This window comes from Centroberyx gerrardi, chromosome 23, assembly GCF_048128805.1.
Source record: "Centroberyx gerrardi isolate f3 chromosome 23, fCenGer3.hap1.cur.20231027, whole genome shotgun sequence".
Classification (NCBI taxonomy): domain Eukaryota; kingdom Metazoa; phylum Chordata; class Actinopteri; order Beryciformes; family Berycidae; genus Centroberyx; species Centroberyx gerrardi.
The window spans coordinates 8,985,211-9,002,110 of NC_136019.1; the positions used below are offsets into that span (position 1 = coordinate 8,985,211).

The 16,900-nt window shown below is 42.4% G+C and overlaps 2 protein-coding genes across 3 annotated transcripts; one reads left to right on the forward strand and one right to left on the reverse strand.

Moving 5' to 3' along the window:
* Positions 1–4,545: 4,545 nt before the first annotated feature.
* On the reverse strand, positions 4,546–7,933 carry cideb (cell death inducing DFFA like effector b). Its single transcript, XM_071909136.2, has 5 exons — positions 7,908–7,933; positions 6,614–6,728; positions 5,713–5,871; positions 5,074–5,264; positions 4,546–4,687 (listed from the first exon to the last, which is right to left on the reverse strand). Exons 1-5 carry the CDS (start codon positions 7,931–7,933, stop codon positions 4,546–4,548), a joined length of 633 nt encoding a protein of 210 aa, XP_071765237.1.
* A 948-nt stretch (positions 7,934–8,881) lies between these two features.
* Positions 8,882–16,008, forward strand: tinf2 (TERF1 (TRF1)-interacting nuclear factor 2). Of its 2 annotated transcripts, XM_071909132.2 has the most exons (10): positions 8,882–9,150; positions 9,492–9,694; positions 9,932–10,045; positions 10,307–10,402; positions 10,691–10,801; positions 11,271–11,394; positions 12,860–13,781; positions 14,759–14,817; positions 14,958–15,037; positions 15,279–16,008. In XM_071909132.2, exons 1-10 carry the CDS (start codon positions 9,123–9,125, stop codon positions 15,396–15,398), a joined length of 1,857 nt encoding a protein of 618 aa, XP_071765233.1. In that variant the 5' UTR covers positions 8,882–9,122; the 3' UTR covers positions 15,399–16,008. The 2 variants fall into 2 exon arrangements, 1 of the variants encoding a protein (XP_071765233.1); XR_011784996.2 differs by lacking the exon at positions 14,759–14,817 and having other exon boundaries at positions 15,279–15,409.
* Positions 16,009–16,900: the final 892 nt, after the last annotated feature.

Consider the following 16,900-nt stretch of genomic DNA (forward strand, 5'->3'; position numbering starts at 1 on the left):
ACGCCACTAGAGGCGCTTTTGCAGTAACAAATGAAACCCGAGCACGCAGAAAATCCTGTCAATCACTATGGCTTGACCGACTAGCAACGGTAGGAACCTAGAACCAGTTTTTCAACTTAGTGAACATTTCTATGTCAACTCAATACTAGCCATGTGGAAAAGATTCATTATTTGCGAGTTAACGTTAACTGACTTTACGTTTCTATGCAGTGAGATATCACTGGTCCGGTCGCTAGCTAGGTGCCCGAAGAACTCAGAAACAACGTTAGCTGATGCTAGCAAGTCGACTACGGTTCATTTTAGGTTCATTGTGAATATATGTCTTTTACAATTGGCTTACATTGGAATGCCACCCCGTACCTGTAGAGTACGCTACTTGTACTGTAGACTCCGGTTTGCCATTTTAAACAAATCTGTCATATTCAGACAGAAGAGCGGTGCGGAGTCGGACTTCTCTCTCCGGACACAGCTCTGCTGGTTTTCATCGTAGCCTAGGAACTGATTTACACCTGGGATGCCAGGTGAATACAATTATAACTACCTGTGGTAGGATAGAAAATCAGCAGTACTCTGAGGATCAGAGAACCACTGCCGTACTATTACCAGAGGGTGCGCTGACTGTAAATTGAATTTTCCCGCCCAGATCTCCACCACACACACACACACACACACACACACACACACACACACAGAGAGAGAGAGAGACACACACACACAAACCAAATCTCTCCCTCCACATGCTGAAATTGAACCTCCACAAAGTGTATGCGCTCATGATTGCTTTACTTGTTCTTTGTCAACATTGACTATGTAATGCCCAGTCCTCTCTACATATATCTTGCAGTCACCAATTGTAATAATTATTTTCATTATTACAGGGCCCCCTGCTGATTTGGGCCAATGTTATGAATATGAATAGTTTCACTCCAACATAAGATCAGCCATTTGAAAACAGTGACATGTTTACAAAATGATTGATAGAACAAAATTAAACAACTACTTTTAAAAGGAGATTGGCCAATTTATGTCCTGGGTAGAATAAATTATAACACAGACTGGATTCTTTTTTATAGATTATGGATATTTTTTAGAGATATTGAATGATGAAGTTCAGGTAATGATGCTCTTCTCTTGTCTGCTCTTTACAGCATTCATTACCACAGATGAGGGTGAGGCAGACAGTCAACAGAGGGCCTCCCAGGCTCAGGCAGAAGACTGAGGAATCAGCCTCAACTCAGAGACCCAGACCCCCTAACCTCCAACCTCACCCAGGCTCCATTCCCGCTCAGAAACCCCTCTCTCTGTCGCCATGTCCTCCAGTCGCCAGTGGAAAGACTCGGGCGTCGTCCGAGAGTGGCCTCGCCCCAGCAGCTTTCATCCTCAACCAGAATAAGGCAGTGTGTCTTCCCCTGGTCTCTGAGAATCAGAAACTTGTATGGGTGCTCTCAAACCACATCAGCCTGCAGCTGCACGGTGTAGCGGAGCTCGACGAGGCCTTCGACGCGTTCCCATACTCAACGCAGAGGGAGATGGCTGCACTGGCGCGCCGCTGCTCGCTGCACCCGGACCAGGTGAAGGTATGGTTCATGGTTCAGAGGCTCCGCTACGGCATCAGCTGGGACTGTGAAGACATCTGCGAGGTTCGAAAGCAGCACTGCAGCTCAAGTCAGGCTCAGGGAGAGGAAGAGCAGAGACATGGGATGAGAGAAGAGGTGAGAGAGGAGAGAAGGGAGGAGAAGACAAGGGAGGGAGAGTTAAAGAAGAAAGAGAGGGAGAGGGCAGAGGAGGAAAAGGTGAGGAAGGAGAAGCGGAAGGAGGGAGGGAACAGTGAGGAAAAGGTGTGGGGTCATGAGCAAAGTGGGAGAGAGATGAAGAGGGAGGAAGGGATGACCGAGGCAGGAATGAAGATAGCGAAGAAGGACAGGAAAGCAGAGGCAGTGGAGAAAGAGGAAAGGAATAATCAAAAAAAGGGGGAAAAGTTGATGGTGACTGACGGGATGAGGAAGAGGAAAAAGAAGAAGAGGGAAGAGGATGGTGTGAAGGAAGCAGGAGTGGAAGTAAGGAGGGAGAGGGAACAAGCGACACAGACAACACCTCCTGTCAGGAAGAGTCAGAGGGTAATAAGGTTACCTGTCAGACGCAGAACTCAAATCCACCAGTCAACATCCCGTCAGCAAGTTCCACACAAGCAGATTAGGTCGCTCATAGCCACATCAGGAGCGCCCATGTTGCCCAAAGAGGTCAGTCCCATCCTCCCATACCCGTCCAGACCCCATAACACTCCGGACCCCAAGGTGTCACACCCAGACAGGCTGCAGTGGGCCCAGTCTATGCTGTGGAACAACTTCCAGTGTGACGAGAAGCTTTCTCAGATGGAGCTGCTCCAGCTAAGGAACGAAACTGGTTTCAGCACCAAGTCCATCCCGGAGTGGCATTCTAACAGGAGCCATGCGGTGCTTAATGAGAAGCAGGATGGTTGTGCTAGTCCTGCTCTCATCCTCCAGCTTCAAAATCAAGCATGTGATGCACCGCCACTGCCTCACAACCAAGTCGCATCAGTGAAGAGAGTTAACGCCATCCTCACCTCCACCTCCGAGTTAAGTGTCATGCCACCGATCAATGGCTTTGAGGGGAAAACCGAACTGGAGCCCAAGCAAGAGCCAGAACTGCATGCAGAGTCGACCAACCACAATGCTGTCATCGCCGACGCTGGCAAACTGAAGGGGGAAAAGGAGGCAGTGATAGTCGAGAACAATCCTCCCGTCATAGATGTTCCACCCAGAGGACCCATCTTGACCCCTTGGCATGAAAAGCCAGGCACCCTCACAGAAACGGCACTCAGAGGACCCACTCAACACTCCTTCCAAGAACAATGTGATTCCCCTATGGGGGCCCTGCGCAGAGTTCCCACTCAGACCCGCTCCTATGCAAAATCTAAGACCAGGGCTCACCTGGAGCTGCTGAGGCAGAGTTTCCTGACCTGCCAGTTTCCCAAAAGGGGGGACTATGACCGACTGGTGTTGCAGACCGGCCTCCCGCGCCACTCGCTAGTCCAGTGGTTCGGCGACATGCGCTACTACATCAAGACCGGAAAGCCGCGCTGGCTGAATCAGGAGGAGCACAGCCTGATGTTGGCCACGATCAAGCACCGGCAACAAATGAATGCACTGGCAATTTCACAAGCCAGTAAGGGTAAACGAAACCTGACCTGGAAGGTGAAGCTTGAGCGGGGAGAAATGGTCACTGAGGGTGAAAGCGCCCCATTACCTCCAGAGTAGAAATGATGCCTCAACCAAAGCTTTTGTGCTTAATATCCCATTCAGAAGAATTTAGCTGAATCATCTCCTGCCATTTACCAAGAACTTCAAAATGTATTAGTATCAGTTTTATCTGTTTTGCTGTGTTGTAAAATTAGGCTCATGCAATGCAAAATTTTTCAATAATATTTTGATAAATGGTTGCCAAGTTAGACAAATCCTTGTGAATTTGTCTGTTGTCTGTTTGACATTGATTCTATTGTGGTTGGTTTGTTGTTATTTGTATCACTTTTCAATTGTTTGTGTGAATCTACAGTATTTTCTGAAAATATACCAACAGGAAATCTATTCTAAAGATTTTATATGAAAAGACTTGGATGTTATATGTTTGTCCTAACTATGTGTTTTTTACATAGATGGTTCCTTCTGTGCTGAGCAGAATTTTTCATTCCCATTCAAATAAAACATTTTTATTGCATGTTCAAATAGGGCTCTTCTTATTTTCGGTTTAGAGATCACAACTGTATTATCATAAACCACAGAATGAATAATGTACCCCTGACAATTAGATTTTCTCAGTATGTGAATAGAATATTATTTTATTTTTTCAAAATAACAATCACCACATGATTTTATTGGATCATCACTTGTGTCAGACACATTGGAGCTTACTATCTCCCAATTGATAGAAAGAAGCAGGTGTTCATGTCACCTGCCATCCCATAATCCACTCAAAATGAACAAAAATATAGTAAAAATCAGTCATATATAGAATACATTGTATAGAAAATGAAGAAAAATTAAAAAAAAAAAAAAAATCTATAATAGATATGGGAGTCAATCTCATGTTACCCAGCACCGCACTAGGCTACCTGGTTTGTTACTAACTATCGTAGACACATACTCATTAAAAAGCATTTGTGTGTGTTTCTTTTTTGTCTTTCATATTTTTCAGCTGATATAAGATGTTTGAGGGCAGAATATGGTGCTACACATTCATATAGTCACCACTTATAAGACAATATCACTGTTTACATGTCCAGTTACCTTAATAGATGTACATGTCATATTTAATTCGATTTTTCATTAAGTGATTTCTCTTCCTGCTTGTCAGGAGGCAAACTGCAGAACAATGGAGCAACTTTTAAGAAAGAAAAGATTTTTGTGAATACACTCAAATCTTATTGAAGTAGTCTGAGACACTAGCTCCTATTAAGGCAAGAATGATACCAGACCTGGATGTTAAAAACAGCGGTGTTGCACTGTAAGTTATAATTATATAGGTCTCTCAGTTCCAGCTGGCGGTGTACTCTCCCCTCTGTGGCTGCCACAGCTCAGTTCCTTCGATGATGCGACGGATCATGGAGGCGGAGGTGATGAGCAGGTGTCCAGCTGCCTGGAGGAGGCTGGAGGCTAAACGCAGGGCTTCTCTGAGGAAGGGGGCAGAGACAGAGAGTCATCAATATCATTTGTACTGTTACTATGCTGTACAATAGCCCACCAAAGGCATGATTAATGTTCAATTTTATGATTGTTATTGCTTTTTTCTGGCTTGTTCGCACTGGCGTTGAGTGCAAGTTACTCTGACTTTTTCTGTAATAAAGTGTGTCTCATCTCAACTTCTGAGTGAGATGCTATAGGGTTGAGTAAATGTGTGAACTATGTACTAGCAAACTACTTATGACAACAATGCATACCTGAATGATGGACATAAATGAACTTTACACATCAGCCGAGGCTTATTTCTCTGTTCATGTAGCTTCTCTATTGTCTTTTCTGTGATGTATACAGCTCACATCTCTTCCCCTTGGCTTACCTGAGGACTTTCTTGGGCCCCAGACACTGGAAGTCAGCACTCACAGAGTACAGGCCTTGGAAGGTGGCCATCACACTCAGGGAGCCAAACACATCCCTGGGGTTCAACCTGTAAAGGTCAAAGGTGACTCGGGCTATGTCTTTTCCAGTCCGGGGCTTGTTGCGGTCTTGAGATTTGGACACAAGTGCACCCTGGGGGTTCAGAGACAAATGGCTTAGCTCAAACATTCATGATTTGTGAAATAGAGACTACAGTCAAAAATTAAATGTTTGTGTTGTGCCAACATATCGCTGGTGAAAACTCGTAACTCCACTTGAACAATTATATGGTAAACCCTTTAAAAACCCCATTGAATAACCAGTAATAACCTCATCATGGTTGTCATCAAGCTAAAAACAAGCTTCTTTTTCTTAGATCCTGAAAAGTTTACATTTTGAGATATGAGGTTTTCACCCGACAGTAACGATATGTTAAGCACACCAGAAGAAAAGATCAAACTACTTTTACGATACATCATGCAACGATAATGGGCATGCTGCAAACCCAAAGTAGCTCTAAAGCCTGTTAAAAAGGAACCTATGTAAAAAGGAACCTGTGTAATGTATAACCATGATAATTAACTTCTCTGGTCGAACGTACCGGTTGTGCTCTCCATGTCTGTCCAGGCTCCAGGGCCATGAGGATGGTGTTGTCAGGCAGCGTCATGAGGAACTCGTCAGAGTCGACCTCTGTGCCGTCTTCCTCACACACCAGAGACAGAGACACAGCGGACAGGGACAGCAGCAAAGCCTGGCACACCTGCAGCACACATAAAAATCATTTGCACACCTTACAATTCTCTGTATGCAGATGCACTGGAGGAGAAAGGGCTTGATGTCTTACTGCTTGTAATTTTATCTGCAGTATGTCTATTATATCTACCATAAAACAAGAGAAAGAATGAGATGCTCAGAAAATATGTCAATGTGTGAATGAATACGCATAAATTCTGCTGATCAGGAATGAGAGCAGGGATTCTATATAATATTGACTTGACTTTGGAAGGAAAAACAATACCTTCATCTAATCTTAGACTACTCTAACTCTTTCTATTACTGTATCACTGCATTACCTAGCTTGCTCAGAATGCAGCAGCTAGGATTTTAACTGCTGCCAAAAGAAGAGACTGTACTATATCTCCAAATTTAGTGTCTTTACACTGGTTACCAGCTAAAAATATAATTGATCTTCAGATTTTACTGATTATGCTTAAAGCACACCTAGGATAGGTTAGGTGTGGCCCTTAGCTACATTGAAGACCTCTTAGTTATATGAGTCCTAGAGTAGCCTGAAAAACCTTGGGCTCCTTGGACTGTGCATTTGCCATCAGGGCTGCCAAACTATCAAACAACTTTCCCGAGGATCTTAGGCTGGATAATTACATGTTATCTTTTAAATCACTTCTTAAAACACACTGTAAGCAGTTGTACCCTCATCAGAAACTGTGCTCTTTTTGAACTGGATTTCTCTGCATGTTCTTTTGTTTTGCCGTCACCCTCACCCTCTCTCTCAGCTCTTCCAGGGTCCCCGCTGTGACGCCCTTCCTGGTCTCCCTGTTGTGAGAACACACTCTGAACGGGCGTTGAGGTGGGGACCACACCCGCCTGGTTACTGATCTGAGGAGAGACAAGACAGACAAATAAAGAAAAGATGCTGTCAGGTATCGTGAACTCAGTATAAGAGTGGAAGACAATTCAAACCTCTACCAAAATGATGAAATAACATGCAACATATTGATTAATCTGACCCAGGTTAGCAGCAGATAGTTGGAGGTGTTGAAGGTTTATAAAACAGTCAAAACAAGTGATGGTGTGGGGCAAAAAAAGTTCAAAATCCTTTCAGTCTGGTTTCACCGTCATAAATGAAGCCTAAGTCTATGCTAAATGATTTTCCCCAAAACTGGATTTGTGAACCCCCCCTCTACAGCCTTAACTAAATGAAATGCTAAAGCTGTGGCTCATCACAGATGGCGGATGGCAGATTATGCTACTATCAGAAAATGTCTGTTATCTTCTTATAATGCTGAGGTGTTGTGTAATATTTATTGGTGAGGTGTGCAATGAAAGGCACCCAGGAAGAAGGTGGTGAGAGGCTGAAGAGGCAGAGAGACAGAAGAGCACTTAGATGTCTTGACTTCATCAGTTGAAGATATAGAAATATATGACAACAAAGGGGGTGGGGGGTCGGGTTGGGGGGTTGGGGTGGGGTAACTGGATCACTAGGTTTTCCCCATTTTCCCCAACTCTTATCGTCTAGAGGAGCCCTTGTCTTTGACACACACCATTGATTCTCACTTTGTCACTTCTGCTTCCACTCTAAGCCTGTAAAATTCTCACACTAAATCAGTTTTTATATATTGTATTTACCTTTGTGATGTAATGACAGCTCTTGTTCTACATTTTCCACCATGTTGTTCTGTCTTTATTTAGATTGTTATGCAATTCAGCTGTGTCATATTGATTTTTAGTTTTTTCTTTTGTTTGTTTTGAGGTAAAAATGTTTTATAAGCTCATCACTTCACTCAGACTGTAGCCCTATGCTCTACCCATTATATTAGGCTATCCTTTGAAACTCTGTTATTTTCAGAATATTAATTAGATCAAAATTAGGTGGCAAATCATTAAGTAAGTTACCTAAAAGTCCATTAGAATAGCTCACTCTCTCAAGACATGCCCATATCTTTTTTAGGAATCCGTCAGCTGCACTGTGTTGTTTGGGTTGTTGTTGTTGATCCAGGAGAGAGATCCTAAAGCAAATCAATAGAATACCAATAGCCCACAACAAACTCCACTTACTTTAGAAATGAAGACGTGGTATCCATGCTCCTCAGTGTCTCGCTCTCTCTTCTCACAGTCTTATTTTTTCTAGGGTGTTTTAGTGTCACGGATTGTAATAGTGTTGCTGTACTGGAATCCCTCTGCTTGTGTTTGACCCAGCAATCCCACTGGGGTGGACTTTACCCCGAGCCAGGTGATGATTCAGATACAGAGCAACACAAGGCAAAGTTCTTCTCGCCTCTGTGTGTGTGTGTGTGTGTGTGTGTGTGTGTGTGTGTGATACATCCTTCCCTTACATATCTGACAGGTATAACATTTACCTCCTCCTACTATAATCATTTTAGAAGGATAGGCTACAATACAAATATCACAGCAACTATGAACTATGAATTGACTATGACTATGAACTATTTAGAATATCTTATAGGAACAATATTGTTGTCATAATGATGATAGGCCTACCTGTCAAAATTGGGGTTATGTTTCCTAATTTTACATAACAGGTTTTGCTCTCTAGGCCATTGCAGTCGACCAGTAGGCTACAGGACAAAATAAATTAGAAGGATAGTGACTTTTTTTTTTTGATATGCTAATTTATATGCATCTTAAAATAGTCTGTCATTTTGTAGACCATTCTGCCTTGCTTCCCTTAACGTCTCTAAATGTTTTTGTTTCTGTTTCTGCTCTTATTTGTTGATAAAAACACATGTACACAACAGAATAACAACAGGATGTTAACTTTCAGCTGTAGCGCTCTCTGAAAGCAACGAATGGCACGTCATATCCTGGGAGCATCATTCGGTGCGCTTGTTTTGTATTCACAGGCAGCGTGCGTGGACGGAGTTTCTTCTTTGAGCCGATGCGACTTACTTCGAATGGTGAAACACCGCCCATTCGGAATACCTTGTGTTGGAAGTTGAACGCTTGATATCGTTTTACTGAACGCGGGAGGATGAGAAGCAGAACTTTTGATATGATTGTTGCAAGCTAGGTCGTCAGCAGGCGAACGAAAATATTTATATTGAAGTGTAAGGTTAGATAACATCGGACCCACCTGAGTTAGTAAACGTTATCTCAGGAGCATCTCTTACATTAACTTTGTTTGTCTGAGTAAGCGGTTAAAAAAAACTGTTAACTTCGCGTTAGCTTAGTAACTTGGCAAGGAACCTGTAAAAGCTACTAAGCTAACGTTAAATTTCAGCGTCAACATTAGGTCAGCGAGATTTCAGCGGAATGGCAACGAAGAAACCCGCAGAAAATGGTATGTTTGAATAGCTAGGCTAACATTAATTAAATTTTTCGACTTTGAGAAGCTGAAACCTTTTATTAGTCAGATGACATCGTTTAGTGAGAAAGCGTGATAGCTTGACCTAGCATTTTTATCAGCTTCACAACTTGACAGGTGTGATAGTAGCGTCCTACATCCTCACCCAGCAGTGAAATGTAAACATTGTGTCCTTATGCTGACAGAGAAAGACAGGTCCATATCTTTGAACCCTATTGATTTCATTATATATATATACACGTTTGTATAGATTAAGTCCAGTTGCTATGATTTGCACTGAGCAGCCACTGTTTTTCTGCCCTCTTTCCCCCTCACAGACACCACCCTTCCTTTCGCCGCACTCCAGCTGCTGGCCCCGCCCGTGCGTCTGGTGTCTGCTGCCCTCTGGAAAGTGATGAAGCAGAGGGATGTGATGCAGTATGGCACTGTGGAGCAGTTTGTGAAATCGGCCTGTGAGACTGTCCCCGGGTTGCTCACCTTTAGACACCAGAGCAAGCTCACGCTGGGGCTGAGAGGACGGGTGAGTGTTGGAGGAGAGAAATCAGATGTGACGAGATAGGAATCAGTCAAGAATAGATTGTAAGAGCTTTTGAATGATCCTCAATGTCTGACTCCCATGATGTCAATGTCTTGTTCTTCTCTCCTCTCCCAGTAGCAGAGTTCACTACCTCCCTTTGGATAAATACATTATTCTTCTATAGATACATTATTCATATGCATTCTGTGGAGTCCGTCATCCAATTTATGTTTTTTACAGTTAATATTGGAGCTTTGCTCTGGTCAGGATCAACCTGATCCAACAGTGATCAAGCAACACCTGGAAAGGATCTGTGCTCCTGCCCCCTCCTCTTCCTCCTCAGCACATAAGGTGGTAGGTCAGATCAGATGCTCAAACACTCAGATCAACAGCTCACGTCCCAGTATTTGTCATTGTGAGGACCTCACCTGCAAGCATTATACCCATGCACTTATTATAACCACTGAGAGTTTCAATATGCTGTTCTCAAAAGTATGTTTTTGTGTGGATTCCAAGGGAACTCCTGATTCATTTTGATTTTTAAAGTTAGGCTCATGTAAGATATAAGGTATAAGATAAGGTATGAAATGTAATTTTTGCCCTTCTATCTCTCAGAGGAAGGATATCAAAATTGAGAAAACGGTCAACAACTTCCAGGCATTGGTTCAGATGCTGCTTAGGGACCCTGATGAGAGAGAACGCTTCTTTAAGGTCAGTCCACTTAAACACACACACACCCTTGTCGTTTATATATTTTTGGTCGACAGGGTGGGCAAGTGGTAAGAGAGTCTGTAGCTGATCCTATGACTTCCCAGGAGAGGGTGCAAGCAAAAAAGAAAATTTCCTCTAAGGGGATCAGTATAACTTGTGTTTTTACAATCACGTTTTCTTGACAATTCATCCTAACATCAGCTAATTACTTTCCTCGTTTTTCACAATCTCCCAGTAGGTGTACTCAGGGATATGATGGCATACCATTCTTATTCTTTCGTCCAATAGGAGGAGTTTCCTGCGGATTACGGTCCTCAGTTTGACCAGGAATTGGAGAAGCTGCTGTGGGAGTTTCTGATTCGACTGGACCAATTGCTCCCAGTCCCTAACCTAGCTCAGGTATACATAGCCGGTGCTTTCGAGAACAGATTCCCTTTGTTTCTGACCATGGACATCTTGTTTTTTGCTCTCTTCACATCTATTTTTCAACCAGGTTACTTCCAGAAAGAACTTATTCTGTCCATGCTACATTTAACACTGCTATTGTTAATGTTTATATGAAGAGCTACAGTATATTCCAAAGTGAGACATCCACCCTTTGAAAAAAAAAAAGATCCTCACACTTGCAAAATAATTGCTGTTATGAAAGTAAAGCATATTATGGGTTACTACTAAAGTTAGGAGTCATAAAAAGATGTCCAGCAAAATGGTACTGTTTTGGAGGATAGAATCATAGGGGGTTTCTAAATACTGACTGAATTTCCAGCAGCAAATTTGATCCAAAATGGATATATAGTTTTTTAAATGAAACTCTTCATATGTTTATTTATAACAATATTTTGATTCCTGTCCATCTTTGCAATTCCAGACTGTGTCGTGGCTCAGCGCTGCCCCCCCTGTCCTGGAGGAGTGTGCGCGGGCGGCCACCCAGCCTCAGCTCCTGAAGATTCTGCTTCAGCATCAAACCTGTCTGGGCCATCTAGAGACAGCAGGTAGGACAAGATAACTTGTTAGCCTAATGCGGCCACTGGTCTTAGTGGCTAGTTAATCCCAAAATTCACCGGCCACTTGCAGCCAACTAGATTTTTGGAATAGAATAGGCTTGGTTATCTGCAAAAATGGCCGGAAGAGTAGACAAATTTACCAGCCATTGTCAAAATTTACCAGCAGTGTAGGGGTGAAACGGTTCCCGAAAAAAATCCGAACCGTTCGGATCGCGCATGCGTGCCACGGTTCATTCGGTTCTGTGTCCCCCCCACTCCCCACGTGGGTCCGATCTCCCTGGAGAGTATCTGTCCAATCAGTTGTCAGAATTACATGTCAATCTACGATGACATCACAGCTGGAGCGAGTATAGAGCAAATTGTGGAATTTTAATTTTCACTTTCAGGCTCTTGTCAAATTGGCTACAATGCTGCTGCTCTGCTGGTCAGTGAATCGCCAAAGGCGGTGCGTCGCAGAAGAGCCCGACGTCACTCTGCAGTCACACTGGCAGCAGCAGGAGAGGAGGAGGAGAGCTGGTAGGACTAAAACAACTTGCTCTTCCCCCAGCTTTTAAGCGATCTGTCAGTGCGAGTTCAGACCAAAACCTTGGGGGTAGTGATGCGCAGGTCAGGTATTTTCAACCTGCGACCGCCCGATCCAACAACCTAGCCTATCCAAATCCGCCCGTTCGTTCTCAATATTATCTTCAATCGACCCTAACCCACCCCACCTGCAGATAAACCTGCGGGATCCGCGGGTTCGGATTGACTTACACAGCACTACTTGGGGGTGTTTATAGCGAAAGATTTGTAGCCCTATTCAGTGGAAGATTTCATTATATGATTTAAGTTGCATTTTATGTTGCACTGTTGATGTTGGCCTACGTAACATACAATGCAGGGATATTTTATGTTTTAATCACAAAGAGGAGTACTTACAGTACTTTTTGAAAGAAAGTCTGTTGATTTTGTTATACTGGACTTTTATTTTCAGTAAAAAACGTTTTCATTCAGGCAAACTTAAGATTTTTTAAATAAATACATTGTGTACATTGGAATTTGCAATTGTATTTCCCCTCCCCAGTGAACCAGATATACTGTATATACCAAACCGAAACTGTGACCCCACAACCATGATATGAACCGAACCGTGAGTTTTCTGAACCGTTACACCCCTACAGCAGTGGGATAGTGGCTGTTGTGAATTTCCTGCCCTGCTCATGTATTGAGGGCATAATATAATCCAGACCCGTAATTTTAAGTATATGATACATTTTTCCATAGAATTTCCACACATTCAAAAATTGATAATGGGTATTACAAAATAAAATTTGAAAATATGTGAATGATATTTTTCAGTAGTTTCAGCTTGACATGTGTGACAGCGAGATCTTTGGTGTGGTTTTATCTGGATCCCAAATAATGCCCATTATCCACATTAATTGTTTCAGTGATCTCTGTGTGCTTTTCACAGCTTCCCTCCCTCCACACATGGGGGACTCCATCCTGACTTCACTTTCTCTCCCGCCCTCTGGAAGAGTTCCTTCAAATAAACCAACAGGATCCACAAACTCCTCTGCGGGCCAATCCACCACCTCTGGTCCAGTGCCAGAGACTGATTCAACAGGAAAAAGGGACAAAACACCATTCTTAACACCTGTAATTGGACTGATATCAAACGAAGATGTACCAGTCATGATCTCGGCCAATAAGAGAAAATCGAGAGGTGACCAGGCGGCCAGTTCACAAGATGCAACAAATGAAGAAAAGGAATTGGAACCAAAGGGGAACTTGAAATTCACTGTGGCTAAACAGAGGCAAAAGTCTAAAGATGAGGGAGTGAGAGAGGGTGAAGAGCAAGTGGAGGAGAAGGAGAGGAGTGCGCCAAAAAGAAGCAATGGAATGAAACGCAAACAACCTGACAAAATAGAAACTGAATCTGAGGAGGAGGAGGAGGAGGAAGAGGAAGTGAGCGTCACCAGAAATGGGAAGAAGAGGATAAGTAGGAGTATGAGAAGCAGAGTGAGCAGGCTCGGTCAGTGTGAAAGAGACCAGAGAACAAATGAGAGTGGAGAAGAAAACATTGGAAGAGATGAGTCTGACAGGGCGGCCTTGTCATCCTCTATGGCCCAGTTGGGTTTCAAAACGCTGAAGCTGCCTGGAGATCCGTCCCTCTGCTCCATTTTCACTTCTTGTCTGCATAGCCCGCCCAAAGTCCTCATCACCAGACTCAAAATGACCTCAGCCGGCACCAACGGGAGGGGTAGAGAAGGAAGATTCTCATATGTGCAGCTGCAGGATGAAAGGAGGAAGTCACCTGTCGTGGCTCATGTGCAGAACACGAGTAACCGTCCTCAAGGGCTTGAGTTTGATTTTCCTGGCTTGGATGATAAAGAGTAAGAGACATGGGAATACACGTGGTGCAAAAGGCTTATCGGTATATCCAGTTCATATTAATACAGCAAGAACACATCTATATTGCAGAGGCTGCAATATGAGCATCTCTTGAAATTATATTTTGACACAAGTTGTCAGTGAGTAAAGAAGTGAAGTGTCTCTGTGTGAGCCATCAGTAACACTGGCTATTCCACAATGGGTGATTTTACTAGCTAGTATTCATATTTTGTCCATACAGCTCAACAGTTGCATGCTACTAGCTAAATTACGTGCTTTGTTTGCAGCTATATATGATGGGGCATTTTGGATTTTGTTAATTAGCTTTTCCTCATCCATGTCTTGGTTTCCTGTAGCCTGCTACTTTGATTTAAACATGCATCATGTCCCTTTGGCTGGAAACAGTCATTGTAGTTCCTCACAATACAAAAGCTGTTTTGTCCTCTGATATTTTAAAAATCAAAACAAGTCAGAAGCAGACATATTAAGGTGGTTTGGCATGCCACTAGACCTTCTTAGGCCACATTGCCCCATTGAAAAGTGCATACCAGTGCATTTCTTAGTTAGTCAGTAGTGGGACGTTCAATGGGAGACACTCTGCCCTTCCATTGTAGACCTACAATGTTTCAAACCATACAAATGTCCTCTTCTAATAAACACAACTGTGATGTAGTTCTATTTTTCTGTTTCGTTTGGGTTTTCTGTTTATCCCTGTGGTATAGTATTAGTGGATTTAATACTTCAAAGTGGACTTGTACAGTGAGTCCTGTAGCAACTTGTGAAAACAATCACAATAAGATATTTTGTCTATTGTGGCTGTAGTGCTAACAATGTTACCTGGTAGTTTCTAGACCAGAATCATAAGGCCCCTAGCCTTGGCAAGTAAGTAAGCTGACAATTAGTTTATGACTTGGCTATCTTTTTAATCATTATTTATTAATTACTGTTTTAATTATATTATGTTGTCTCTGTTTGACAGAAATCATCCTGTATTACCTGGTAAAAGCAGTTCTCCCTCTCTCCAAAGGAGGAACACAGGTGATTTAGCCAAAACTAAAATACATTGTAGGCAGGGAATTTTTTTCTTTTTCTTTTTTTTTTTTATAAGCAACAATGAGTAATCACCTAGCCACTTAGCCAAATTTTAACAACTTATATGTGTTTACTTGTATGTTTAGAGACCTGTCCCCCTCCAGGAGACAGTGAAGACTTCATAGGTGATTCTGAGGATGAGGCGACCAGGAACTTCAGAGGCAGGGTATGTATGCTCAAAGCACAAGAAAAGTATGGCTGGTACACTGAATATTGCTCCCGGTACACTTGTGCAACATATTCAGTTTTGGTATTTAGCAGGCAATGCATATAAAACAATACAATATATGCCATCTGCCGAATTCTCTTACCAACACGCCACAAACTACAGTATATTTTTACTGCTGATGGTTTTGTACCTTGCTTCTCCTCAGTGTTTGTCTGCTAACTGACTCTGTCTCCCCCAGCTGTTCCTGAAGCGCTACTACAAGACCAAGCATGGCACATACGTTCCCACTCTGAGGGAGTTCTGGAAACCCAGGAAGGCCAGGCGGGACTTGCTGTCTCCTGGCAATGGACACAGATGATGAGACACCTGTTCACTGCCTAGAGTGGTGCAGATATGTACAGGTGGGGAAATTAACACCAGACAAATGATAAAAAAAATGTTTGGCTGCAGCTTTTGAGTTGGTTTTCTCTGCCAGCTACTCTTGATGCGAGATGCACCAGCCGCTGTGCCTGATGGACATTTAAGTTGCTGCCTTGGATTTATACCTGGAATTATGTTCTCAATGTAAAGAGTGGGTTTCAGCTGGACCAGAGATTTTGTTCATTTGAGTACATTTGAGAATATGTCATCATGGAATAGCTATTTGCATGCTATGTTTTTTTTTTTCCAGATCAGTCACTGACTAGATCACATGTTACAGTAGGCTATATATATTTTCCAGACTGTAAAATAGAACAGAGCATTCGGATGGCGTTGTGATTGAGTAATAAGAGCATTATCATGTAGATGTGGGGCAGCTAGTTCATACAACTAGACAAAGCTTTGTGTTATTTAACGTATTTGTTACTGTAAATTATGTCCACACAGCACTAACTATATTTCTGTTGGAAATGATTAACATTACAATATATTTTAAACCTGAAAACTGCTATATGCTGAGTTAATAATAAAGGATTGTTAAAGTATTATTACTGTGCAGCAATAATATGATGATATGGGTGAAGTCTGTTATATGCTTATACACTGTGCAAGAAGTCATTGATGCATCATGTTTGATTCCCAATTATTGGCAAAATGCTATCTCAAACTTTCAAATATAGGTATGCTCTTGAACCCCTCCCGGCATCAGACTAATGCAATATATATATATATATATATATTTACAATATATACGTTTCAAAAACTTTGTAAATCTAGTTTTGTTTTTATAGTTTTCATACCAAAGCAACACAATAGAAATAGTGAAATGCATTTAACTAATTTTGCTTTAACATCGTGACTTAATCTACTATAGTGTTATTTTTCAACTAAACCATGATTTTATACCATACATTGTTTAAAAAGCCTCTGTTAGCGTAAACCAATTATATGAAACAACAACAGCAGGGGTATTACAGCAAGTTGTAGCCTGCATTGACATTTGGATCACCTTATTTGACATAACATGAAAAATGAACTGATCAATCTACAATGTTCTGTACCGGCTGTTTAAAATAAAGGGAGCAAATCACAGTAATTGGATCAAATGTAAGTGACACTATGAGTGCATATCCTCTTAATTCTGTTTAATCCTCCATGTTAGATCAGTTACAGTGTTTACATGCACAGTGTTTTATCTGATAGTTCATGTCCAGATAATGTCTTCAATGGGACGAAGCCCCTGTGTCGGCAAGCATCCGCCCTGCCAAAGTGTCCTTGAGCAAGACACTGAATCCCTACCAGCTCCGGGAGTCACTTTTCTGGAGCTGATGCTGACCTTTGACCTCCACCAGCAGTACTTCCCCTATGCTTGGTTTAGGCAATTTGTTGAGTAACGGAGGGACATTTACGGTAAACTGGCCGACTTGGATGCTATTCAGA